Source organism: Asterias amurensis, chromosome 8 (assembly GCF_032118995.1).
Source record: "Asterias amurensis chromosome 8, ASM3211899v1".
Taxonomy (NCBI): domain Eukaryota; kingdom Metazoa; phylum Echinodermata; class Asteroidea; order Forcipulatida; family Asteriidae; genus Asterias; species Asterias amurensis.
In genome coordinates, this window is record NC_092655.1 from 1,316,963 (window position 1) to 1,339,505 (window position 22,543).

At 41.1% G+C, this 22,543-nt stretch overlaps 1 protein-coding gene and 1 non-coding gene across 3 annotated transcripts; one reads left to right on the forward strand and one right to left on the reverse strand.

The window, feature by feature from the left end:
* Positions 1-6: 6 nt before the first annotated feature.
* Positions 7-22,538, reverse strand: LOC139940915 (uncharacterized). 2 transcript variants are annotated; one of them, XM_071937310.1, is made up of 10 exons: positions 22,475-22,538; positions 18,933-19,039; positions 17,986-18,084; positions 15,801-16,469; positions 15,153-15,268; positions 13,732-13,810; positions 4,955-5,100; positions 4,069-4,152; positions 2,966-3,050; positions 7-2,065 (listed from the first exon to the last, which is right to left on the reverse strand). In XM_071937310.1, the coding sequence occupies exons 2-10, from the start codon at positions 19,026-19,028 to the stop codon at positions 1,934-1,936; spliced, it is 1,506 nt and encodes a 501-aa protein (XP_071793411.1). In that variant the 5' UTR covers positions 19,029-19,039; positions 22,475-22,538; the 3' UTR covers positions 7-1,933. The 2 variants fall into 2 exon arrangements, with proteins under 2 accessions (XP_071793411.1, XP_071793410.1); XM_071937309.1 differs by lacking the exon at positions 22,475-22,538 and adding an exon at positions 19,994-20,187.
* Trnaa-agc (transfer RNA alanine (anticodon AGC)) lies at positions 20,819-20,891 on the forward strand. Its single transcript has one exon. It is a non-coding gene; the product is annotated as a tRNA-Ala (tRNA).
* Positions 22,539-22,543: the final 5 nt, after the last annotated feature.

Here is a 22,543-nt window from a genome sequence, read left to right on the forward strand (position 1 = left end):
CACCCGCAAGTCAACATTATATTTCAGTGAATTTAAAAGTACTTTATTGTAAATTTGAATACTTTAGTTTTTATGGTCAAAGAGGAGCTCTAAAGCCAACTTCAATTGTGTGATGCCCTTGTTTTCCGATAAAAAAGAGTCCTCATGACATGAAAGTTGGGGGAAACACATGTCTCTAACCTCTCATTAAAAATGCCACCGATGCGAAAATTGTTAAAAAACAAAAATTAAAATAATCAAATTACATCAAATTTCAAAAGTGCGGGCTGTACATTTTTGTCTGGATAAGTTTTAGTTGATTTCTGAACACCCATGATCTTCGATCGGAACGGCCTTGATTTTGACCTTATAGAAAACAAACAAATTCCAGGGCTGTATGCTTCGTTTTTGAAAGGGCAAGGGCACCAAGGCATTTTCTTCTTGGTAAAGGGCACCCTATGAGGAAATTGCAAATTTCTACTGGAGCATTTCAAGGGCCCCAGGGCAATGACCGTGGGGAACAGAGGCTATCGCCTTCGTTGCCTCCATGAAGTATCAGGCCTGAAATCCTGTGTGGACTGTGAAATTTACAGATTTGTTTTTGAGATCCAATGATGTGCCGTTTCAAATTTAAACTGGAGTGACATATCACACCAATTTTTAAGTGAGGTTCGAGACTGGTCGGATCATTGCATCGCAAAACTGAACCCGACTTAAAAACAGCTCCTCTGAAGAACCTAAGTACTGAGCTACCCTTGCATAGTTTAACATTTTATCAAAAATAAATAATTTGGGGTTGAACAAAGACAAGCTTACAAAAGTGGGACTTGAACCAACGACCTCCGGATTACCGTCGACACTATACCAACTGAGTTATCAAGCCCTTTGTTGGTAGTCTCTCCATTTTTTGTTATCTTCAAGTACGCGCTAATCCTCCAATCAGATTGGCAGAATGGAGTGGTGATAAAAACCTATATTGCACGGCTAATATCACTACCATGCGTGTTGTGTGTTCTATGTCACGCGCCAAGTTTGCTTGAAGATAAACACGTTATCACACGCATGCTCGTGGAAATACGGAAAATATAGCGCGTCTGTGTCCCATATAGGATGCAGAAGCGCTATATTTTTCCGTATTTCACTCGCGCTTGTGTGATAACTTATAATATCTTTGTTCATGGTGCCAGTCCGAAGCCATTTAACCTGTAAAGGCCCGGTCCCACTGCAGCTAACGATAACGATAACAATAAGGACGCAAAGTGAATGCATTCCATTGGTTGAATGAGCGTGTGCGTATTCTGCATCACGCAATTCAACCAATAGAATGCATTCTCTTTGTGTCGTGATCGTTATCGTTTTCGTTGACGCCACGCCCTTAACTTGCTGTCCAATAAAGCCAGGGATCACAACTAAGTTTACAATACAACTTGGAAAGCGGCAACAGAGGGATCACCTCAAGGGGAGGCATTTTTTTCTTCTTCAAATATCAAATCTAAACAACTTGTTTTGCTAATCCCAAATGTTTTGAAATTTTACACATTCTGGGGTCGATTTCACAAAGAGTTAAGACTAGTCCTGACTTAGGATTAGTCCTAGGAGATATACAAATTGTGTGGCTAATCCTAAGTTGAGATGAGTAACTTGTCCTATCTCGCGATAAGGCTAGTCTCAACTCTTTGTGAAATCCACCCCAGTTTCCCCTTGTGTATTACTTACAATGAATACTGCATTCTATTTCCCCATACACATACTATAAAAAGTAAAAGCAATATAAAAAAGCTTGCACTTTGGTTAAAAAATTCAAAGCATTCAAAGATTCCTCCTGTGTTACGTCGTTCTGATACAAAAATATAATTTTTTTAAACTCTAATAAATTCTTAACTTTAAGAGATTTGTTTAAACGTCTTCAGGTGACTGACCTCAAGTTTGACCCCTAAGCTATTATTCAAAGAAGTCATACCCCCTCTATTGACACTTTCAGTCCAAGGTGATCAGACGCTGCCATATTCCCCCGTTTCCCATCATCGACCAATGAGATGCTAGTCATTTGCATATCCTCAGGTAGCCTAACGAATACATAATCAATCTGAAAGACAAAAAAAAAACATTTGTTATCGAGGAGAATTCCTCCATGCTAAGAGCTTTTACGACATGAGTCGCATAAATCAAAGGAGTTCTCCAATTCGTTTTGTGATGCACTCATTTTCTAAAAGGTAAAGTCCTAATGAAAGGGTGGGGGAAAATTACAAGTCTCTAAAATTACAAGTCTCTAATATCAGGGTGTGATCCCTGGCTACACGGCAGTTTGCGGTTGAATGGCTTCTGACTGGCATCCCCCGAACAAAGTTATTGACAAAATAGGGAGACCGCCAACATAGGGCTAGATGGCTCAGTTGGTACAGCGCCGGCACGTTAAACCGGAGGTCATTGGTTCAAATCCCGCTCTTGTCAATTTTTCTTTATTCAACCCAAAATCAATTTTGTCAATCCTAACATCTAATGGGGTCACATTATATAGTTCTGTACATTGGTGTAAAGGGTAAAGGACATGTGTAGTTCATGCCTGACTTTTGATGGTATTCAAACAGAATGGGTGTCTCAGGGAATTCTATCTGCCGGAGATTCTGTCTACCAAACGAGAAATTAACAACGCCTTGGGAGAATGACTCAAAAGAGGGCGCTCTTGAAAGAAGTTTGTACACAATTGGCCATATGGGAGGACAGAATCTCCTGCCACACCGGCATTGAATTTGACGTTTTGACAGATGCAAAAACATCCTCTTTAAAATGCTCCACAGAACCATTAGTTAATGAAATCCAAAGACGTTGTGTCGATCTTTGACCTTTGACCATTTACATTTAAGCGAGAGGTTAGATTAATTTGTTTCCCACTCTTAAAAACGACTATATAAATTAGTGCACCACGCCAGAATAGGACCATGTAGACCCTCTTAAAAAAACTTTCAAAACATGAGGAGATATTTACCCTTTTGACAAGATTTTCATGGAGTGTGTTGAAGGTCAGTCCAGTATCTCTGGCTTCGTTCTTGGCATACACCTTGCGGCCAACCCTGCAGGATGAGGAAAATATCTGAGGATGAAGGAACAGGTAGTAAACCCAGACACCTAGGGGGCACTGTTTTGGGAAAATGTTTTGGGTGCTCTTTCCAACTCTGAAAAACTCAAAGACAACCTCCGAATGGTTTGGAAGAAACACTCTGATGTTTATGAAGTTTGCGACTCTAATAGTATAAATGTATTTTTTTTGGGGGCTTGCGGTAACACCATGTGTGTATCTACTTGCCAGGTAGAGTTTGTTCTTAGAGAACTGTTTGCTTTATTCTATTGCCGCGGAGTAGATAATCGGAGGTTCGGGAGACTTCTCAGTTCTGAAAAGAACTGTCCTGCTTTTTAACTATTACCAGGGCGGATGGTATAGAAAATAGACTGGACTTTTACTTTAGCTTATAAGATCGTAATTAACTGTACTGCCGCGGAGTCAGTTCTGAATTGGTCTCAACGTTTCGACTAGCTTGCTCTAGTGATCGTCAGGATAGTATACACAAAAACATTGTATCTCACACTTGCCTTTGTTGGAAAAGCTGGGCCAGTTTTCGTAGAGCTGCTTAAGAACTGAATATTGCTAACAAATTCTCTGCTAAGCAAAAAATGAGTAGGGATCCAGTGTAAAATTGTTGCACGACGGACACGGTCAATGGTGTTTTGTAAGCCCAAGGGGGCCAACAGACCGATCCAGTAGGCTCCGCCCACGACGCACGTGTGAGCAAGAACATGTGGGGCTATCCAATGCCTTTCTGCACAACTCTGCCGCGCGCGACAGGATACGCCCACACATGTAGGACCTTATTTGTTGGACCTTCGTTGCGTTGTGATTTGTCAATACGCAATGGGGCGGAGCTTAATGGATCGGTCTATTGCACCCAAGCAAGCCGAGGGTGCCATTTGCCCCCGAGGATTCCAGTTTCACAAAGCTGTTTAGCAGAAGATTCCACTTCACAGCATGGCTGGTAACCTTTTTTTTGCTAAGCAAGATTGTTTTGAAATTGGGCCGTGGGCTATTCAACTTGCCTTGGTTCTTTGTTGTTTATCAGCCAAGCATCTTGTAACCTTGTCGTCTTGACATTGTCTATCTCCACCTCCCCACGAAGAAACCTGAAGTCAAAATAAAAACACACAATAAAATATCTGTAGTATACAGGAATGGTAAAGATAAAAAACACTGTGGTTTAAAAACTTACTTGGTAAGAAGTACAGCAACTTTGGATGGTATTCAAACCTCTCAGATTGTCACAAGATCAATTGTGTACAAAGGAACATGTGTGTTCTGAAGCTGCTTGTTCAATCTCAGCGTGATCGGAGACGAACAAATTAAAAACCTCTCAAATTGCTCTGAGACAGTGCATCTTGAGAAATGTCACACTTTGCAGTTATGGAAATAGATATCACGTTTTATCCCCTAAAATCTGAATCTGAGAAGAGTTACGATAGTAACATTCCTGAGATTGGTAATTCCAATTGCAGATTATTTATCCAGCGTGGACATAACTGCTCCAGATTTTCAACAATATAATAATAATAATAGACCGTTTTTATATAGCGCTTATCACACCCGAGCGTCGTCTCAAAGCGCTTCCGACATTATTACCCATGGTCACTGGGTCTTAAATCATTACAGCCTGTGCGCAATGTATGCGCTACTCAGCTAAACCAATCACATGAACCATCTCTGCCCTCACAGGTACCCATTTACCCCTGGGTGGAGAGAAGCAATTAAAGTTAAGTGTCTTACTCAGGGACACAAACGTCACGACCGGGATTCAAACCCACACTCTGCTGAACAGATCAGAGCTTGAGCTCGGTGCTCTTATCCACTCGGCCACGACACCTCACAAAAACTCAAAAACTCAACCACCTTATTAACAAATGGTACATATATCTAAAACTTTCTTATTACCTTATGCAGTTACTTTGCGGTTCTGCGTTCAGATCCCCAAGAAGAACAGCAGGGCCATTGAACCGAGACATGAACTTCCAGATCTCCACCACACTCCTATCTCTGGCCGCCTTGCTCAGGGATAAATGAGTCACAAACACATGCACCTGTCGAAAAGAAATGTCAACACTTTTGATAACAAACTTGAATGCAATATGTGTTTTGAGGCATTGCATGGTGAGGTATCAATATATATATTTGGTTTGTGGTAACACCATGTGTGTATCTACTTGCCAGGTAGAGTTTGTTCTTTACAGAACTCACTGTCTTGCTATATATTTTAATAATGCTGAGTATATTTTCCGGATTGTTCTGGAGACTTCTCAGTTCTGAAAAGAACTGTCCTGCTTTTTGACTACTACCTGGGCAAAGGTAGAAAATTGTATTGGGCTACATTGGGCTAGCTAGGTGGTTTAGTGGTAAGACATCTACTCTAGCATGGCAAAGGTCATGGGTTCGAAACCCTACTTATTAATTTGGTTTTACCCTAACACCAATGTGTGTTCGCACTGTATACTCAGTACTTTCCCGAGTCCTGTGAAAAACAAATCACAGGCATATTCCTCGGGTGAGACTCGGACCCACAACCTTTGCAATTCTAGAGCAGTGTCTTACCAACTAGACCACCGAGATCGCCCAGTAGCTAGACGCAAGTAAGGGTAAATCCAAATTAATATTCTTTATCATTGATGCAAAAATCAACATCTATGAAGCTATACATAACTATTGTGGGTGCGCTCGTTTAGCTTCCCTGGGTCATCCACGGTCTGCCCCGGTGCGTTTGAATAGCTTTTGACGTCATTCCAGGGGCTTACCCAGGTCAGCCCCCAAGTGCCCTGCTTGTGGAGTGAGTCACTTGGGGGCAGGCCCCAGGTAAACGACATCACTACGAAAGCTGTGAGTGGTCGTTCGTTTAGCTCTTGTCAGGGGCTCACCCGAGTGAGCACCGCGGGATAGACCCAGGGAAGCTAAACAAACGCACCCACTCTTTCAGACTAACCATCTCATTGGATTGCCTGGCAGCTAGAGGCAGTTGGGGTACAACCAAGTTAGTATTCTTTATCCTCGATGCAAAAATCAACATCTATCAAGCTAATACATAACTCTTTCAGACTGACATCTCCATTGTGAAATTGAAGCTATGTGTTATAAACATTGTACATTACAGGATTTATTCTCAGACGACACCCCCAAAGAGCATAAAAGCAAAATCATTTCTTGATTTGTTTACGCAGCTTCAACTGTTTTTTATTAACCAAGCAGCAGAGGGCGCCATTATCAAAACTGTCAAAGAGCCATGTATTGCAGAACGATTGTTGCACTGCAGGGGTCTTCTGTGGCGTATAACGTATTTCATTGTTTGTGCGATAAATTAAACACTGACAGTCTAGAGCTGCACCAACCTCATCAAATATAATTGTAAATGACAAGTTAACAATAAAGTATAATCACCGTCACAACTGTTTACCAACTGTATTCTCTACGCTAATACGAGACGAGCAATTTAATAACAACATCAGCTTTTATTAGACTGGGCGTATGACAAAATCAGCGAGGCTAATAAGCAACACTAATTAAGGATGTAATAACGAGAACGTCAATGCCAATACAAATGACAAAAGGAGCGAGGCTAATAAGCAACACTAATTAAGGATGTAATAACGAGAACGTCAATGCCAATACAAATTATGGGCGTACGCATAATATCTTTATAATTGCCTAGTACCGTATTCACAAATGATGATGCCTGGGGCTAATTCATAACAAAGAGCTCAGATTGAGATTAGAGACAGGAAACTATTAGTAATTGTCAAAGACCAGTCTTCTCATATGCCTAAAATAACAAACCTGTACAAATTTGAGCTTGATTGGTCGTCGGAGTTGTGAGATAACTATATGAAAGAAAAAACACCCTTGTCACACGAAGTTGTGTGCTTTCAGATGCTTGATTTCGAGACCTCAACTTCTAAACTTGAGGTCTCGAAATCAAACTCGTGGAAAATTACTTCTTTCTTGATAACTACGTCACTTCAGAGGGAGCCGTTTCTCACAATGTTTTATGTTATCATCCTCTCCCCATTACTCGTTACCAGTTGAGGTTTTATGCTGATAATTATTTTGGGTAATTACCAATAGTGTCCACCGCCTTTAAAGGAAAAGTATACCGTTGCTTTTTTGAACCATTTGATTGTTTTAACCCTGTATTAAAGTAGTTGTATAAAATTACTGATAGTTGTATACAGACACTTTAAAGGCACTGAACATGTTTCATTGGTAACTGTCACAGGCTCTCACTTGGTGTCTCCCAACATGTGCATAAAATAACAAATCTATGAAAATTTAGCCTCAACTGGCCATCGAAGTTACAAGAGAATAATGAAAGAAAAAACACACTTGTTGCTCACATTTGTGTGCTTTTAGATACTTGAGAAAGGCCCTTGAGAATTCAAGAAATATACTGTAGTGCGTTTAAGAAATAATGATGATAATAATAATTGTGGCTTCTTATATAGTACTCAGGTCTGTCACGCAGTGACGCTTATGCCACAAAATTTTTACCTCTGGTCACTGGGCCTTAAATTGTTCCTTAAACCATCTCAGCTCCCTGGGGAGTATACAGTCAGTGAGAGAGTTACCGCGCTTTGCGCTAAGCATTCACATAAACCATCTCTGCCCTCACAGGTACCCATTTACACCTGGGTGGAGAGAAGCGAAATGGTTAAGTATCTTGGTCAAGGACAAAAGTGTCACGACTGGGATTCAAACCCACACTCTCCTAAACAGAAACACCAGAGCTTGTAATCAGTTCCGTCTGCAAAGTTTGGTGTAGATTTTAAGCAACACTTGACGGTGTTCAAACTGCGTGTACGTCAGAAATAAAGTCCCGACAATCATTTGACACGACGCTACCAAAGTAAAAATGGTCAAGTGTACATAAGTGATGTTGTTAGTAGCAGCAGATCTGGTGAAGTAAAGGACGTTTAAGATGATGTTTATTGGCAGCCAAGCTGCTGTTAGGGTTAAGAAGTGAACAATGAAGAAGCAGTTACTTTTACTGTGCTGTGCGTAATGTCTCCGTCCTAGTGGGGGTGCACACAACTGCTTACGGTCTTGATGTTGATTTTGTTCGCGTCCCTCTTGGTGCTGCTGCAGCTGCACTCGTTGTTGCTGCTGCAACTGAACCTGCTGTTGATTTTGCTGCGGCGTTTCCTTCTGCAGCTCCTTTTCTCTGTCAGGATGTCGCAGCCGTTTGGTTGGCTGTTCAGCAGGCTGCCCTACTTCCTGCTGCTGCTGTTGAAGTTGGTGCTGCTCTTGTTGGTGTTGATGTTGTTGTCGTTGCTGGTGGTGGTGGTGTTGTTGTTGGTGTTGTTGAAGTTGTTGTTGCTGTTGTTGTTGTTGGTGTTGTTGGTGTTGTTGAAGTTGTTGTTGTTGTTGTTGTTGTTGTTGTTGTTGTTGTTGTTGTTGTTGTTGTTGTTGTTGTTGTTGTTGTTGTTGTTGTTGTTGTTGTTGTTGTTGTTGTTGTTGTTGTTGTTGTTGTTGTTGTTGTTGTTGTTGTTGTTGTTGTTGTTGTTGTTGTTGTTGTTGTTGTTGTTGTTGTTGTTGTTGTTGTTGTTGTTGTTGTTGTTGTTGTTGTTGTTGTTGTTGTTGTTGTTGTTGTTGTTGTTGTTGTTGTTGTTGTTGTTGTTGAAGTTGTTGTTGCTGTTGTTGTTGTTGGTGTTGTTGGTGTTGTTGAAGTTGTTGTTGCTGTTGTTGTTGTTGTTGGTGTTGTTGAAGTTGTTGTTGCTGTTGTTGGTGCTGTTGTTGTTGTTGGTGCTGCTCATGTTGTTTTTGTTGGTGCTGCTCATGTTGTTGTTGTTGTTGTTGTTGTTGCTGCTGCTGTGACTGCTGCTGTTCTGTACAAAGTTGTGGTTCATTTCTCTTTTGATGATGATGACCATCTTCATCTGAAAACATAGCTCCCTGGTCTTTGTTGGTTTTAGTTTGGCTTACTTTAGATGTAGGTACCGAGTCAGTGTTGCTGTGGATTGGGACTGGCCGTCTTCTGTTTTGCTCCTGGAGTTTGAGGTTTTCAATGTGCGCAAGCAGCTTTTGTTCATCATGTATTTTCCGCTGATGTTTCCGTGCGATACGCACAAGCAAAGTAGAAAGCACAGTCATTACTATGATAGATGGAACGGCTATGGCATCGGATACTACCACCATAGTGAGTTGATACGTTTCGTGTGATATTAATTCCTCAATAGATATGAATGTTAAGTTACCAGCCTCCAAGCTTGACTGTGTAACTGCACCCATCACTCCGCCAAATGATAGTGAAAAAATCCAGCAAGCCGCAACGACAGTGGCAGCTTTCCTGCGCGTCATCAAACGGATATAGTGCATGGGATAAGAGACTTTAAAGTAGCGATCTACTGAAAGCACGACGGAGTTCAGACAAAAACTGCTGTACAATAAAACCCATTGGCAGATCATTATTCCAAACTCGCTAACAGTTAATTCCGGATGTGTAGTGACAATCGGGGAAAGTATCACATGAATAAAACTCATGATTAGTTCCGTTATGCATAAATTGCACAGGAAACCGTTGGAGATGCTGTGTAGATGATGGTTGAGCAGCACTGAGAGTATGATAAATAAGTAAATCGGGGTCGTTAGTGAGCCCACAATTATAAGAGCTGTGAACATGTTCGAAACAAAGTAATTTGCATTTGAGTTCTCCATGGTTGCTGGACACTTCAAATCAAAGTCTCGTCTTTTAATCTCCGAGGTTGTCAGTTGAGAGCAGCCAGGTGTGCTTTTGTAGTTTGAAGAAAGTTTGTCGAACAATCCCTTCCATAAAATGGTGACTCCATTGATTCTTTGATCTTCAGTCACATGTGGTTAGAGATACCAAACGGCAGCCGTCGATTTCACCAAACTCTTCCTAACTGTGGATTAATCTTAGGATTAAGGACTACAGTTCTGTGTTAAAATACGTAGGACGCATTGAACTCATCCTAAGTTAGTACGGGTTACTCGTCCCAACTCGAGATAGGATTGATCCTAGCGTTTTGTGAAAGCGGCTGCAGAATAGCCAGGGCTGATTTCCCATCAGGTTTAGGAACAATCCATATCCTAAAAATGGTTCACACCATCATAAAGTCATCCTTCCATCTCAAATGGCACCTCAGAAACACCAAAAGTTTACAGTCGTCGGAGCTTTAACTATACGTCACAAGAACTTGGATGAGGCATGCGTGACATCTTGAATCTTGAATTGTTTATCTCTGAAAAGCATTGCTCAATGTTTACAGTAGCCAAAGCTGTAACTATACGTCACAAGAACTTGGATGAGGCAAGCGTGACATCTTGAATCTTGAATTGTTCATCTCTGAAAAGCATTGCTGGTGTCCAGGAAAGAGTGGGTTGCAAAATCCATTTGTGCTCAAAGACAGTATATCAGTTACAAGAACTTGGATGAGGCAAGCATGACATCTTGAATCTTGAATTGTTTATCTCTGAAAAGCATTGCTCAATGTTTACAGTAGCCAAAGCTGTAACTATACGTCACAAGAACTTGGATGAGGCAAGCGTGACATCTTGAATCTTGAATTGTTCATCTCTGAAAAGCATTGCTGGTGTCCAGGAAAGAGTGGGTTGCAAAATCCATTTGTGCTCAAAGACAGTATATCAGTTACAAGAACTTGGATGAGGCAAGCATGACATCTTGAATCTTGAATTGTTTATCTCTGAAAAGCATTGCTCAATGTTTACAGTAGCCAAAGCTGTAACTATACGTCACAAGAACTTGGATGAGGCAAGCGTGACATCTTGAATCTTGAGTTGTTCATCTCTGAAAAGCATTACTGCTGTCCTGGAAAGAGTGGGTTGCGAAATCCATTTGTGCTCTGTGGTTTTGCTGTCAATATTGTGCTCATCAGTTTTGGTAGTGTCAGTTTGTCCTGAGAGAGATTGGAAGCTCCATCCCTCTTATAGTTGGCAGTGCTTCTCTCTGGAACCCTTGCAGATTTGTTGAAGTGACTGCAGCCGCTGGTAGCCTGTTCCAAATCCGAACAGCCCTTGGGAAAGTGCCACATGTATAGAGGTAGCAGAAGTCTTTAATTAAACTGTCCAAAAGCACTCAATTTTCAAATTATGCCATGCTTTTAAATCACAAGGCTCTGACAGTGACGCCTTCGTTTATACATCCTCAAATTAATTCTGCGTAGCCTGATTTATCTTGTCATACGCTCAGTCTAATAAAGTGGACAGATCAATTACTTTGCCTCTGTGCCTATTTTGGTGAAGCCATTATCTTGCTATACTCATTAGCGTAGAGGACAGAGTTGGTAAACAGTAGTTGCTATTATAGTGCCCTATTTGTTTACCTTTCGTTACGAGCGATATTTAAAGGCAGTGGACACTATTGGTAATTACTCAAAATAATTATTAGCATATATAACCTTACTTGGCGGGAGAAACTCAAATTGAGCATGAACATGATTCTTACAGATGAGCCCTAATGGAAAGTGGTAGGCTTCTTGTTGACACTGAAGGAAAAAGGACGACGGGCTGGGGTAATTATAAATGCATTTTAGATAAAGGGAAACTGCTAAAGCAATAGACTTGTCAGTCCAGTTTTGCCGAAGGGCATGATGAAGGCACAGACTAATGGATCTGAACTTGTTATGTCGGCGAATACGAGTAGGAATTTTTTTTCCCTGGTACCCCACTTTCCTTGGTACCCCACTTTCCTCTTGGTGCTGAAACTACATTGTACTCTACGGTTCTCATCTGTTTCACATCGACGCTACATCAAGATGATTTAATTCCAGGCGTTCGCGGACAAAATCAGTCCAAGGAACATTTCACTCATCATTCAGAACATAATTTCCTCGTTGATTTATTCCGCTAAGCCTCAACCTCAACAAGGGATGGATTTCGTTCAGAACGCCACTCTGCAGAATCAAACCATGACTACGACGCCAGACACAACAGCATCAATCATACTGTTGGTGAGTGCAGTGCCGATTATCATGATCAACGTGTGGGTCATTCTCACGATCGGAGTTTGTCAAAGCCTCCATTCTGTCTCAAACTACTTTCTGGCAAGTCTTTGCACTGCCAATATTTTGACGGCTGGATGGCTATGTCTGCTGAGCTTCATCTTAATGGAGGATAAGCCTCGGACCTACTCGATAACTATGGTTGCAGTCTCATTCTCCTGGACGACACTCCAAATATGTGCTTACTTCTTCAGCTCTGTCATCGTCAGTGTTGATCGTTACTACAAAATCTCGCGCCCCATGCAATACTTGCGTCTAGTAACCACTAGAGTGTGTGCCGTCACCATTGCGATAATGTGGATCACTGTGGCAATCTTGGGCATTGCCTTCTTCGTTGTTTGCTGGCTGAATTTTAAGGACTGTGGTCAGATTATCACAGAGCAACAGATAATGTCCAACACAGCACAGCATAAGTTTTCTGTGATAGTAGCAAGTGTTGTATCGTTCCCATGCATGGCATTGCTGACTGGATTGATGATAAGACTGGTGCGGATCGCTCGTAAACAACAGCTTCGCGTCAGGGATGAAGCTATGATGCTCGCTCATCTTCGAGACAACAACAACGAACCCAAGCCCGGTCCCCCGCATCGACGTCATCACAATCACAAGGCAACCCGCTATCTCATCATACACTTTAGTACATTCTTTCTCGCATGGACACCAATTTCATTGACCAACATTCTTGTATTTTCTGGTCCCAAAACCCTGAACCCCGACCCGGTTATATTGAGTACTTTGTACAGCGTCGGTTACTTCCAGACAGTCTTTGGTACGCTTTTCCTCATTTACACACAGAAAGAGCATAGAAAAGTGCTCTGTGACGCCTTTAATAAGTTGCGAAATGCTTTCAAGAGATAACTCTCTCAATCTTGGCTAAAGCTGAGGGTTGCATCGACCCTTTTTTTCGCCAAAAAAAAAAATTCTGGACACTATTAGTATTTACATAAAATAATTATTAGCATAAACCTTTCTCGGTAAGGAGTAATGGGGAGAGGTTAACAAAATTGTTTGTTTGGTTATACAAAATTGTGAGAAACGGCTCCCTCTGAAGTAGTTTTCGAGAAAGAAGCAATTTTCCAAGAATTTATTGTTTTATGCATATGTTGAGATAAACCAACTGTGAAGGCTAGTCTTTGACAATTACCAATAGTATTCAGAATGAGTGCAAAAGTGTTGAAACATGGGCGTGACACGCGAGCTTGCACCTGTGCTTATAAGACAGTTTCTTCATTCTATCGGTCAAGAGCATTGGCTGAAACAGTTGTGCCACATCACGCGATATGTGTGACGTGCACATCATTCCCTTATAAGGAGTTGTTTTTCCGAGGGCATTACCATTTCAAAGCTGGAGGGGTGTTGTGTTGAAAGAAATCATTGAACAACTACAATATTTGTGTTGAAAGAAATCATTGAACAATTACAATATTTGCATTTATTTTACTTTTTGACCAAAAAGTGTTGATGTTTTTTGACCGAAAAGGTATTTATGAATGGGAATCAAAGTGTGTTGAATCGGTTTTCAACTAGTTGTTTTCAGTTTTCAACTTTATATAATTTACCCTGACTTCGTCTCGGTAAAATTATCAAGAACCAGGCCTTGTATGGTTTAAACCACTATATGAAAACCTCTTTACCACACATTGATTCCCTTATTATTCTTCAGAATATTTCTGTAGATATTACAATACTTACGATCCCTAAATAAGGAGTGTCCACCGCAGCATGAAGACAGATTCGCTGATGAGAACTATCATGACCATCATTCATGTCTCTAACGGGGGAAAAAAATCAACAAATAATATGTTGATAAAGAACTGGAGGCAAAATCTTGTGATTGTTGATTTTAGATTTCTTCCTTCAGGAATGGGATCCTCTCACCTTGCTTTAAAAAAAAAGAAATTATGAGAGATCACTTGACATCACGAGGCCGGAGTGTCATTTGGTATTTTAATGTAATTAAATAAATATTTTTTTTTACAAAGAGTTTAGTTAATTGTTTTTACACTCCATGCCAATGGCCAAATTACAGTAACAATTACAATTCATTTAAAAATAGTTTAGGCCTACATACAAAAACGGTTTAGGCATAAAAAATAAACAGTAGATATTGCAATAGACCGATCCATTAGGCTCCGCCCATGGCGCACATATGAGCAAGTACACGTGAGCCACTCAATGCCTTTCTGCACAACTATAACGGTCACTAGCATACACGCATGCATGTCGGACCTTATTTGTTGGACCTTCGTTGCGTTGTGATTGGTCAATACGCAATAGCGCGGAGCTTAATGGATCGGTCTATTGAAAGCAACACTAAAAGATTCAAATGTTCAGTTCAGTTCAATTCAATTGGAGACTTTTTGAACACTAGGTGGCAGCAGACTAACCAGGTATATTTCTATTGGTAGTTCTGAGTTAAGCCAAATAACCAGTAACCTGTATTTACCTAGTAAGTCTGCTGCCACCAAAACTCCCCCGTTGACGGATGGTTACTAAAGGCCAAACCACACTGAAGCGATACTGAAGACGATAGCGACGCAAAGAGAACGCATTCTATTGGTTGAATTGCTCCACGCAGAATACCCTCACGCTCATTCAACCAATCGAGGGCGTGCATTGTTAACAATCTCATTGCCGTTCTCGTTATTAAGGCCTGTGTGACTGGTCGTTAAGGCCATGTCCAAAACGGCGACAACCGCTTTAGCTACAGCTAGATCAGTGCGTCTGCCTACTTTTCAATAATGACGTACTGTAACATGAAAATCCTGTGTCAATAACCACAACTATACGGAGCAATGAAACACACTAAAAACCAGTATTTCTGCTTGAATTCCTGACCGTTTTATTCCAGACGTCCGTTCTTTACAAGTACACAAATCAAGACAACGAAAAACATCTCCAGGCGAGCGGGTTTCCCAATCTTCCAGCAGGGGGGGCCACCAGCAACTAGCTCCACCGCGGAGCCGTGCTGGCACCCTCTACTGGCTGATTGGCACGAATGTTACAATACGCATCGATCTAGCTGAAGCTTGGGCAAAAGCCGCTGTTTTGGACACGGCCCTTGTCAGAGCCGAAGATGTGCTTTCTAAAAATAACCATTGTAAGAAACTCACCTGCTCAGAAGAATAAAGTCATGTGACAAGATGGGATGAAGTGAGAAGATCGCAAGTCCTTCTTCTTTTCTCTCTAGGCTGTCGTGCTCATAGGCAATGGCAGGCTGGTAAACATACTGCGAAATAAACAACATTGGAAGCTAATTAATTGTCGGCTCATACATGTACTCTGTCATGGCCGATCCTGTAGGTCACTGGACCCAAGCTCTGGGCTCAATTTCACAGAGCTGCTTAAAGCAGAAAAGATTGCTAAACAGAAATCAGCAGGATACCAGTCACAAATTGTTTGTGTTAAGGTATTTTGGCTGATAACCCTGTTCTGGTAAGCATAATTTTGTTATGCTTAGCTACTGTTGTTTTTAAGCAGGTCTATGAAATTGGGCACAGGTGTTGTCAGCAACAAAAGTAAAAACACCCTTGTCACACGACGTTGGGTGCTTTCTGATGCTAAATCTGAGGTCTCAAAATCAAACTAGTGGAAAATTACTCTCGAAAACTACATCACTTCAGAGGGAGCCGTATCTCACAATGTTTTATCAAGCTCTCCCCATTACTTGTTACCAAGTAAGCTTTTATGCCAACAATTATTTTGAGTAATTACCAATAGTGTCCACTGCCTTTAAGTTTTTTTAGCAAAAGATGTACTACCTGATACTCTGGCAGATGGTTAGCAAGCTGTTCTACTTGACATGGTCCCAGCGAGCCGCCGCTATTGACGTCAAATCTGACCTCTTGAAATCCAATAACATCGGCCATTGTACTCTTAATCAACGCACCAAGCCTAGCCATCCTTTCAACGTACTCCTCGGCCGATCTCACAATGTCCCTGGTAAAACCGTTAAAGTTCCAGATGTTGTATGAAACAATGCTCACATCGTGCCTCCCTTGATGGGACCGTTTGTAAAGATGACTTTCTCCGCTGCTTTCCCCGGATCTTGGCTGAAGTTTGCTCTCTGGGCATTCATGCTCTGTGGATGAGCTTGTCTCTTCATTAAATTCATACACAACAGATAGCTCATCCGGAGAAGTGGGCACTGCTATCATTTTAGAATCTTTATGATTACGACTGCTTTCATTTGAAAAACTAGCATCTCTTATGCGATAGAATGTGTGCTGGAACATGAACATATTCTTCCCTCTGTCTAAAGACATGACAAAGTTGTGTCTGATTGGGTCGTCGATGCTGTCCCATAATAAACAGAAAGAATATGTTATACCATAGATGATACTTCTGCGATGAAATTGTTCCTTGCCGTTGACAAGTGTACGGTCCACTAAGTAACTTCTGTTCTGGCCATCGTGTGTTGCTTGGAGTTTCTGCGGAGGACAAAGTGTGTGTTAATTTTTTGTGGTAAGAGTTAGTTCATAATGTTACCAACAATTTAAATTAGATTGGCCTGCAACCGAGGCCGAAGTTATGTGAAAATGCCTGCAACTGCCTAGGCGGGGTAATAACTAGTTAATAATAATTTATATTTATTACTTACAACTTTAACCAATGAGCAGGTTCTTCCCTGTGAGGGGCAAACACCACCAAGCCAAGTCCAAACCTGCTACATTGGCTAAAGAAAATAGTAGCGAAGAAAACTGTCTTAATATTCAAGACCTTGTCTGACCAGAGCTGACGGTGAAGTGGACGAGCATTTGCTATGCGCCCCTGATTGTAGCTACGCCTCAGCAGTTTTCAAAAGAGAGAAGGGAACAAAAGCGTGCGTCTTTTCTGCACAAAGAAAGCTTTATTTGTTCTTGAAGGAATTCACTACAAATTATCATTATATATTGGTTTATGAGATTGCAATAAGCCATTTGCAACTTAGATTAGAATAATGTCTGGTACAATGATGTGCTTGATCAAAAGTTACCACTTCAATTTTTTACTGTAGTCGCTTTAAGTCACATGCCTCTTTAAGCTTTAGGCTAGCACTGTTGAGTTGTTGTTACATGTTAAGAGAAGATTTGTAAGTCAAGAGTTAGTTCCAGTTTGGAGCATGAATTAGTTCAAGAATAAATGTTAAAACGTTCATCATGACAATGCCTCCAGTCATTTAGGGATTAGGACATAACAAATTTGAATTTCTCTAGCTATCATTACATGATTCGTGGAAGCTTTTGTTCGGTTACATAAGAGACGATGAACACCCATAACCAATTTGGAATGAATGTGTTTGGCACAATGGTTCCAGGGTTTGCTCATCTGGAGGTTGCTATACAAAGGTCAACCTGAGGGCACCTTTAGACCCATTTATTTACCTAGCACCATGTTTTGGTTTACAAAGTGATGTGGCATGCTCTGCAGCCAAACATACCAGACACACCAGGGCAGACTCTACCCAGAACATCTGAGATCACACAAGATGGGACGTAAAGTCATTGGTCCCATGTGTTGTGTAATGCATGTAAAAGAACCCAGTGCACTTATCGAAAAGAGAAGGGGTTCCTGGCTCCGGTGTTCCTGGCTGTGGCTGCTAAATGCACCGTAGCACCTTGTAAACCCTTATAAGGTGCTAACTAATTGGGTCTCAAATTCATCACTGCAATAACCTATCTTTCTGAAAGTTTGTATTTTATATACTTAGGGCCTTGAGTACCTTGTTTGGTAGATACGTGCGCTATATAAGACTTCGATATTATAAGATACCTAACTTCACCCCGGAGTTGGATTATGGGCCCCGGCAGTGCAAAAGGGAGTATATTGCAGTTGCATGCTTCCGAGGCAGATGCTTTTTAAGTATAATTTCAAAACAGATTCTTTTGCCTGAGCGGTTGGATCACCGAACCAAGTACAATGCTAGAGGATGACTTTGCATAATCTTGCTATTTTTTACAAACTTACGAGCTTTTGAAAGTTTGAGACCTGCGGCTCTAAAGTCTTCCCGTTGGAATCCGTCGGAATGGTAGCTGGGTGCCTCTTGATTGCAGACTGGATTGCACACTAGGAATAAAACAAAAAGACAGACTGTGAATAAAACAGTCATTTGTCAGTAATCTTTGACGTATTCACAACAAATTATTTCACCTGCAGGGACTAGTTACATAAAGTTGACGCTTACAACAAGTTGACGCTTTATGGTTACTTTGTAGCCAAAATGCAATGTCATAATTTAAGGACAGAGCAAACGACACTGTTGGTAGCTACTCAAAATAACTATTAGCATAAAACCTTACTTGGTAACGAGTAATACTAATGGGAAGAGGTTGATAGTATAAAACACAGTGAGAAATGGCTCCCTGTGAAGTAACGTAGTATTCGAGATAGAAGTAATTTTCCACAAATTTGATTTCGAGACCTCAGATTCAGAATTTGAGGTCTCAAAATCAAGCGGCTGGGGGGAGGGGGGTGGGGCTGGGTAGTCTTGGTTAAGACCATGGTGTTGCACATGACGCACAGAACCAACAATTATTATTACTACTTCTACTTGGATACTCGGTAGGGTCCATAAGACAGGCAAAAGCCGAGGGACTACTTGTCCATGAGCGGTGCAGGGGTGCTTTTTTACAAGGTGCAAGTAAAAAAGACTCGTTGCTGCTTAATGTATACCGCAACCCGTACACGTTTGTAATGAATAAACATAGAGGGCGCTTTGTGATTTTGTTCCCCAGATCCCGGATGTCCGTGGGGAATGTAACACAAGTCGTACTAGCCCTCTATTTTTATTCATCACAAATGAACATCGCCATTTATCTGAACGTTGGTGTGTGTGGGAACACCGTAGTCTTAGAACCAAGACTGGGGGAAGGGGGGGGGGGGGGTGACATGGGATCCAAATTCCAAACCAATACCTTAATTACTGTAGCTTCAAATGCGTTGACTGTTTCAGATGATGTTGCCTCTTTGAGTATGCCACCATAAGCAACCTTTGATTGGTTAATCAGCATCACATGATGATCTGCACAACATAATTTAAGAAAAACAGGAGTATAAATTTTTGGAACGTTTTAAGGGGGTCTGACGAAACAGACATCCATTCAAAAGGTTGTTGCGATGATCTCCACTCTCTCGATCCTTCCTCAGTTTGAAAATCCCTCAGTTCTGTTTATAACCCAATACGCAAAGAGAAAGTAGAATGGCATGATTTAGTTGCGTGACCATACTTAACAAAAAAAACATTTCAATTAAAAATGTAAAAAAACCCAGTTAATGGCCCGACCTTTCGACCCTAGCTCTACCTCTAGTCTAGCATTGCTAGTAGCAAAGACTTTTCAAAGCTTTTGAGAAGTCTCCCTACCCTAGGCTATAGTTGCGATAACGTAACCCTCCTCCCGGTGGCCGCCATGCCGAGAAAGACTCTGACAGTGCTACTGCTAATGATGAGTGCTAGGGAGACTTCTCGGAACTATTTTTTGCAATAGACCTTATAAATGCATTGACTTCATCCAGCCGCCATCTTTGATTTGAGGTCAAACGTTGACAAAACAATCAAAACGCAGATTGGGCAATGAACAACCTCCTTTTGACCTCAAGGCGAGAGCACCATACTGAAATGACGTCATGTGCATAAGGTCTATTGTGTTTACTACTAATACTATGTTCGGAAGTTTTAGTAGTGCATGATGATAATAAGCAGTTTGCAACAAGTTAACAACAGCTATTATTTTTATAATTTTAATTACTAACTCCAATTCTATTACTATTATCTGTTTGAGTTTCTCTATCCTTACTCCATGGTTTAACCATTCAACCTCCATTAACTGACACATGACACACCAGTGACAGTGACACCTCACTGGATCAGTAGTGACCATGGTCATGATGGTGACACTCACTGACACTGACAACAAGTGACAGTGACAGTGACACACACACAGCATAACAAAAAATAAAGGTCACACAACTTTTTTACCTGACGCAGTAGCGGCACTTTCTGTGGCTGAATACGACATTCTGCTTAGGAAAATGAAACAAAATGAACTCCAATTAATCACAACAGCAATCCTGTAAACAGAGAATGGGGGAAAATCAGTCATTTTATGTGCTCTCCTCGGTGTCGTTTTTGACGTCGCAGCTGGGTGGTTCCGGGGGGGTGGTGTGTGCGCGTTCAAGCGAACCGCTAGTATTCCGTCCCAACTCTAGTTATCCCACCCAACTCTGGTCCCAACTTGAGTGTTCCAGTTGGGACGACCCAACTATAGCTGAGATCCAAACTAGTCTTGGTGAAAGACCTTCTTGTGTTGATTTGTCAAAATTTATCCAACGCTGGGGGCGGTATCACTCAATAACCGCTCTCACGTTCGTTGAGCTACGCGTGTTGTGAGATCGTTTTTTGTGACAGCGCCCTCCTGTGGGGACATATCAACCCGAGAAGGTCTTATATCAAGACTAGTTGTTGGCAGCTCTGGCCGTCCCAACTGGAAACTCAAGTTGGGACCAATGCCAACTACAGTTGGGCAGTTCTAAACACCACCACGAAGACTAGTCTTGTTGGACATCGCATCTTCATCAGACAAGCTGAAATACATCTTTAGTCTTACATTGTCTTACACAATAAAGGAGTTAGAGTATAACAAAATAAGTTATAAGAAGCTTATACATAATTTGTCTACATTAGTACTTGTTTTTAAAGCTACAATGTTTATATTTTTACTTTAGAAGATATTTTGACGACTGCAAAAAACTCTACGTCCTTTTTCTATTCTATAGATAAGACATTAGTCACGATATTTAACATGGGGGATTAGCTCAAGTGGTAGAGCGCTCGCTTAGCATGTGAGAGGTACCGGGATCGATACCCGGATTCTCCACCATTGTTTTACACTTTTGTTTTATCAGAAAATGAAAACAAAAACGACTGGCCAATACTTTCTGATGCATTTATGCCATTTGTACCATCGGTAAGTTGTTTGCAACACCTTATTATATTTTCTCAAAATGAAAACAAAAATTACTTATTTTTCCCCCCTTCTTTCTAATGATTTGGGGTTAAACAAAGAAGTCGACTGGAGTGAATTTTAACAATGTTTTTATTTTATAGTGATAAAAATGTGCGTTGAAAGCATAAGCAAACGTACACCAGTATTTGATGCATTTTTGGAGAGACAAATAAGCCTACCATTCGGTTAGGGGACCAATTTGCCAAATTATAATGAGCGTTACCGCGGCAACGCATCCTATGTGTGTGTTCCTATCTGGGATGAGACTCTTGTGTCTTTTTTTTTTTAGAACTAAGCAAGACACTTAACCAGCATGCCGGAGTTGGTAGTCCACACATCTTAAAGTGGTCTTGTGTTGCATAAAAAACTCCTGCGTGGACCTAATTTTGACTCCGGATTTTCGGCAATCTTAAAAACGCTACCCATTGTTAAATTAATTTTTACAAAGTGAGGTGTAAGTTTGTTAGTATACATCTACAAACATTCAATTTAGTTCCAAAACCCAATGGTATACTTTGCTTTTGATCAAACTAAGGTTTTTGCATCTCAGTTCTGAATACACACTGATGTGTGTTAGCACTGACACTCCCCAGCCAGTGAACAACATCTCAGGCATATTACTCAGGTGGGATTTGAACCCACAACCTTTGTAATTGTCTAGATCGAAGTTCCTTACTCACAAGAAATTGCTAAGTTTTGACCTGCCTTTAGCTTTTTTAGGGGGCCACTTCATACCTCGTGGCTCCCGGGGGGCCGAATTTTTCTTAAAGTTTCTTTTCTGGGGCGGGTCTTTTATTTATTGTTTGTGTTAAGTAATTGACTCGTTCTGAAATTTGGAAAGGGGTATTTTGGATGTGTACTTGAAGTCATGGTGGGAAAGTAGTTTGCCGAGAAATCGAACGTGAAATAAACGTTTTAAAATAAGTAATATGCAAATAGTATTCTCCAAACTTTGTGCACTAAGAACTATGTCTTGGAATTTAGCTCGAAGATCAAAGACGGTGGATTGGTTAAAGGAACACGTTGCCTTGGATCGGTCGAGTTGGTTTTTGAAAAGCGTTTGTAACCGTTTTTTATAAAATGCATATGGGTAGAAAGATGTTGTAAAAGTAGAATACAATGATCCACACAAACATGCCTCGAAATTGCATGGTTTTCCTTTTACCTCGTCGACTAACACGTCGGCCATTTTTGGGGGTCAAAATTTTGACTCCCATAAATGGCCGACCATGTTAGTTCGCACAGTAGAAGGAAAACCACGCAATTTCGAGGCAAACTTGTGTGGATCATTGTATTCTACTTTTAAAACATCTTTCCAACCATATGCATTTTATAAAAAACGGTTACAAACGCTTTTGTTTTGACCAACTCGTCCGATCCAAGGCAACGTGATCCTTTAAGGACTATTGTTCATTACTCCGATTCCTCTGCAAACCTCTTCGACTCCAACCTACCTCAAGGCTCCAGCTATCAACACCACTTAAGACGGAACTCTCCGAAGTCAAACTTTTATTAAACCCCTC

Coding starts and splice junctions, on each gene's coding strand:
- LOC139940915 (XM_071937309.1), bottom strand. CDS start 20,117: ATGACTGATTTTCCCCCATTCTCTGTTTACAGGATTGCTGTTGTGATT. Junction 16,470..17,985: donor TCTCAAACTTTCAAAAGCTC/GTAAGTTTGTAA, acceptor TGTCCTCCGCAG/AAACTCCAAGCAACACACGA. Junction 2,066..2,965: donor ATGAAAATCTTGTCAAAAGG/GTAAATATCTCC, acceptor TTTGTCTTTCAG/ATTGATTATGTATTCGTTAG.